At 31.8% G+C, this 5,615-nt stretch overlaps 1 protein-coding gene across 2 annotated transcripts in view; it reads right to left on the bottom strand.

Moving 5' to 3' along the window:
- Positions 1-1,674: 1,674 nt before the first annotated feature.
- Positions 1,675-5,615, bottom strand: part of adgrd1 (adhesion G protein-coupled receptor D1) — a gene marked incomplete at its 3' end in the record, with an annotated part of 41,204 nt that continues 37,263 nt past the window's right edge. For both annotated transcript variants that reach the window (XM_035658312.1, XM_035658313.1), the window contains 6 exon segments: positions 1,675-1,767; positions 2,671-2,712; positions 2,796-2,922; positions 3,123-3,214; positions 3,949-4,015; positions 4,252-4,318. In XM_035658312.1, the coding sequence (XP_035514205.1) occupies positions 1,675-1,767; positions 2,671-2,712; positions 2,796-2,922; positions 3,123-3,214; positions 3,949-4,015; positions 4,252-4,318 (488 nt within the window).

The raw sequence follows: 5,615 nt of genomic DNA, 5'->3' as shown, positions 1-5,615 counted from the left end.
TCGAGAATAATGACTTATGATCTCAAAATATCATGACTTTTAATATCTCAAAAATAATTGATTAAGTATCTAAATAATGAACTTTAATCAGTCTCAAAATAATCGCTTATTTCTAAATAGAGTGACTTTATATCTCAAAGATAATGACTTATGATACTCAAAATAAATTACTTAAATATTCCCAAATAATGATTAATGCTATCTAAAGATAATGACTTATATATCTTCAAAATAATGAACTTAATGAATCTCAAATAATGACTTAATATCTCAAAATAATGAATTAAAGTATCTAAGATAAATGACTTTAATATCACAAAATACTGACTTATTATCTAAAAATATGACTTAGTTCATCTAAAATAGATGATTGAATATCCTAATATATGACTTAATAATCTTCAAAATAATGACTATTCTCAATATATGGACTTAATTATCTCCAATAATTTACTTATTATCGTAAAATTATGCTTATCTAAAAATAGATGACGTAGCTTATCTCAAAATAATGAGTAGTATCCTTAAAATAATGACTTAATATCTCAAAATAATGACATTTTCTAAATAATGCACTTAGATATCTTCAAAATAATGACTTATTATCTAAAGCGTATAATGAACTTAGTATCTCAAAATAATGACTTAGATCTCAAAATAATGACTTAATAATCACTCAAAATAATGATTTAAAGTATCTAGAGAAATGACTCTGAATATCTCAAAATAATGACTTATTATCTAAAATAATGAACTTAGTATCTCAAAATAATGACTTATGATCTCAAAATAATGACTTAATATCTCAAAATAATGATTAAAGTATCTAAGATAATGACTTAATGATCTCCAAATAGTGATGATATTAAGTTATCTAAATAATGACGTAGTATCTAAAATAATGACTTAATATCTAAAATAGATACTTATTAGATGGCGTAAAATAATACATTATTCTCAATATAGAATGCTTAATATCTCACTAATAATGACTTAAATCTCTATAAATGACTTTAGCATATCTCACAATAATTACTTATATATCTAAATTATGACTTTCTAAATAATGACAGTATTATTCTCAAAATAATGACTAGTATCTAAAATAATGACTTTAGATATCTCAAAATATATGACATTTTTCTAAATAAATGACTTAATATCTCAAATAATTACCTTATTATCTCAAATAAATGACTTATTATCTCAAAATGAATGACTTAATACATCTTAAAAGATTACTTAGTATCTTAAAATAATGACTTATTATCTCAAAATAATAACTTATCCAGATATTAAGTCATTATTTTAGATAATAAGTCATTATTTTGAGATATTAAGTCATTATTTTGAGATCATAAGTCATTATTTTGAGATACTAAGTCATTATTTTAGATAATAAGTCATTATTTTGAGATATTAAGTCATTATCTTAGATACTTAATCATTATTTTGAGATATTAAGTCATTATCTTAGATACTTAATCATTATTTTGAGATATTAAGTCATTATTTTGAGATCATAAGTCATTATTTTGAGATAATAGGTCATGATTTTGAGAACGTTTCTCATTATAAAGACTTCTATATATCTTCTTCTATAAAGAATCCTTTTTTTTTCTCCGTCACTATGGGTGGAAATGAGCTTCCATAAAATCTTCATGCAGCACTCACAATGTCAGAGTTGAATGGCTTCACATTGATGTTTCGGATGGAGCTGCTGGTGAGAGACCACACCTTGGTTTTGTGTTTGAAAGCAGCTCTGACCTACAGAAAGAAGTACAGACAATGGGGACAAATATCAGACAAAATTCACCTTTTCACCCCAAATCAGGGAAATCTATTCTTTTATAATTAATATAAATATCAACACTAACACCTACAGCTTAAATAAAATTCTGGTTGTTTAGTGCAGTGGTTCCCGACCACTAGATATGTTTATTATATTTAATACATAACAATAACAGAACACTGTAACAACACATCTTTATAAAAGAAGTAAGTTAACACAAATTAATCCTCCAGAAACATTAGTCACTCATTCACATGTATTAAACATGACTTTATTTCATTATAAAACTGTAAACATTATAATTTTAGTTTATAATTCAGTTTATTAATCATCATAAACCCAAATATGTCTATTTCTATTTCTATGCTAAGATAACTGAAACTTCAAAGTTTAGGGTCTTGTCCGTTTTATATAGTCTTATTATATTGTCTTTTACGTCATTTTCGTCATGTTACTGTCACGTGCACCGGTTTTGATGTTTGGATGGCGTGTAATGATGCAAACATCAAAGTAAGGAGTGGAAAGAACAGATATTTGTGTAAAAATAATAAATAAATACTAGTAATAGTAAACTACAAGTGCAATAATGAAGAATTTGTTTGCTTGTGTTCATGTGTTCAAAGTTTAGCTCTTAAATAATAATAATAATAATAATAACTTTTAAAATAACTATTTCCTGTAGTTTTGTGTTCAGAAATGAATGAAAAGCTGAAATAAAGGTCTACTGTATATTTTTAAACAGGTCTTTTTACACCCTTTAAAATCTAGAAGGCCTTGCGACACCTCATGGGGGTCGGGACCCCTCGGTTGGGAACCAGTACTTAAGTGTGTGGACAGTTCACTCCCACAAGATCAAAACATCATATTTAGCATCTTACCTCAGAGTTGAGAAGACAGTGAAACAAGAAGACAAAGAACCCCTAAAGAAAAAGAAAAAGAACAACTTTAGTAAAGATTTTTCACAAATGGCCACAAAGAAAACATCGAGTGGAGAAGAACTTACTTGTAACGAGTTGAATACAGCAAAAATATATAAGAACGCCAATGAGTGTGTGTTGACAGCGAGAACGCCGAAGATCCAGGAGATGCCGAGAATAGGAAGGAGCACAGCCACTGCTTTTGCGGTCAACCTTGAAACAAAGCGAGAAACACACGTTTTATTATTAGTTTTTAATAAGAGAACGAGACTGTAAAACATTGATGAGTTCAACACAAACTGGGGAAAACGATCGTCTTAAACCGTCTATTAAAGATATGAAAGATATTAGTTTTGAGTGGAAGTAACTCAGGGTGTTTATTGTTGAGGTAACTTGGGTACAAATAAACTCACTTGACTGCATTGGCATCTCCGTGGATCTTGTAACTCTCTCCGCTGATCCGAGATATGATCCTGGTCACAGATATCAGAATGCCAATGTTCACCTGGAAATCAAGAACGGACATTTAACACAGTGGCACAGGAAGGAGGTTTAGTCTCTTTCCTCCATGAATACAACTTTAAAATGAATACAGATGATTTATGAGATCACATTATGCAGCTTTAAGACACTTTACTGGCTCTGTGTACATGAGTCTCCTCTTTGCAGACATGCCCTCTTTATGCTAATCCCATGCAGTTTATATAGTGGTATAAATGTAAAACCTGAAAAGTTAAAAACATTCTCAATTAACCAGCTTTTACAAGTAATTTTAAGTGACAAAGACTTAATGTTGTAAACTTTGTTTGTACTTTGGTTACAAAATACCTCATAAAAAGTAATTTTACTTAATCAGTAATGTTTCTGAAGCTTCCAAAATTAAGTCTGTGTCACTTAAAATTTCTAGTAAAAGCTGCTTAATCAGGAATGTCTCTTACAAAATTGAGTTAGTGTTTCGATGTAATCAGTTTCAACAATTTGTTTTAGTTAAATTATCATGTTACAGTGTGTAAAAGTGTTTAAATGTGTTATTTTCATTGTATTTGAGTATTTCTGCAGACTGGGGTCCATAAGCAGTGTTGGAATTGCAGAAATTGAGAATGACTAGAAAGCTGAGACGCGTACTTCAAGCCACCCCTTGAACGCCCTGACATGTTTGTATAAAAGGTGCTATATAAATTAAGATGAGCTGAACAAAAACTGTACAAAAAAAAGGACAAATGCTGTAAATTCCCTCACCACAATGACAAACAGAGCTGGTGCCACAAACGCCCAGATGGCTCCGTTCTTCAGGGAGAGCCAACAGCTGAGAAAGCAACGACAAAACAAACAAAAAAAATCATATTTCTTCCCCTTCCAAGTAAAACTGCTATAATTCTATAATGTCAATATTTAAATGACACATGTAGTTACTGTCAGCCTGAAAGCTTTTAAAATAAAGCTGAGTTTCGAATTTCCTCCACAGGTGATGTCATTCTTGTGCGCTGCCACCGAGCTTTGATGGAATAAAAACGGATTCCTGCGAGTGCAGCTCATACTTACTTGTCAACCTCGCCGTAACTGTCCAGAGCTGATGTCATGGACACCACACATATCACCAATGGAGAGCCTGATGATAATAAACAAAAGAAAACACATGTTACACATTCACTAAATATGTCACACTGTACCCATTGGATTAACCTGCTATGGGGGCCTCTGTGCATTTAACCCTGTTGTGTTCAAGTACCAATCAAGTACAGTGCCTGCATAACATACACACAATTTATTTATGGATAAGTCCAGTTGTTTTAATGGGCCTGTGGTTAACATGCACACTATATACTTCCAACTGCAACACGATCTCTCTGATTCTAGCCAGGGACCCTTTTTTTATGTCATTTCCCCTCCTCCATCATTTCCTGTCTACTCTCCACTGTACACTTTAAATTAAAGCATACGTTGCCAGGAAATAGAATAAGCACCGAGTTAACATAAGCGAAAGAAGTATTCAGCACTTGGTTTTGACACAGGGCTCATATACACGTCAGGGTGTCACGATCAGGTAATAATGGAATATATTCACATTGTGCTTCTCACCAGAAAATAAAACATATATATATATATATTAAATAAGTGGACGTGGCCTCCGGGTCTGAAAAGTAAAGCCTTAAACTGAAATGGAAACTAAATGAACATCATTCTGTATGGAAGAAGACTGAAACTAGAGATTGAGATCATAAACTCATAAGGATAACTTCCACATTGGCTTCACTTCACAGATCCCGTCACTCTGTCCATTATGCTGACCACTTTGGTCCACATTGAAACAATTATCCTACATAATTTGGTGATCTAGCAACGTCAAAATTTTAATTTGTCCAATACATTGTTGTATGGCTTTTCACACTACATTTAATTTACAATTTTACTAGACACCATATCTTTGGCGATGTAAAACACCACAGCATATGTAATGCCTTCTTCTCATATGAGACACTATGTGAAAATGATTCTACTCATTCTGCGTTGATAAGTAAGTAGATTGGGGCTTGTTTTACATAGTACTTGGCAGCTTTATATCTCCTGAATAATAACATTCGTAAATTAAATCTTGATTTTGTGATGAAGCAGTCTTTTGAAACATAAATTCCAATTATCGATTTATCACCCAGCTCGAGCTGTACCTCATTTTTAGAGCCAATGTTGGCATGCTAAAATACTAATTTAAAACTAGGTTTATGCTTGATACAGGGGTAAAAGCAGCAGCTATGGCATAGGTTTTGATTTGTAGTTCAGAGCTGGGTTTCAACTACAACTACAACTTCTCGCCTCTGATTGGTTGTTTTCGTTCAGGCCCGGTGGATTCTTGCAAATTAAAAAAAAGAAAACCTACTGCAGCTTTAAGGTACACATATTCACCATTA

Source organism: Morone saxatilis, unplaced genomic scaffold, assembly GCF_004916995.1.
Source record: "Morone saxatilis isolate NCDOM2014 unplaced genomic scaffold, NCSU_SB_2.0 Contig16, whole genome shotgun sequence".
NCBI lineage: Eukaryota > Metazoa > Chordata > Actinopteri > Moronidae > Morone > Morone saxatilis.
Note: the sequence above shows the minus strand (reverse complement) of the source record. Positions and strands in the feature narration are given on the sequence as shown.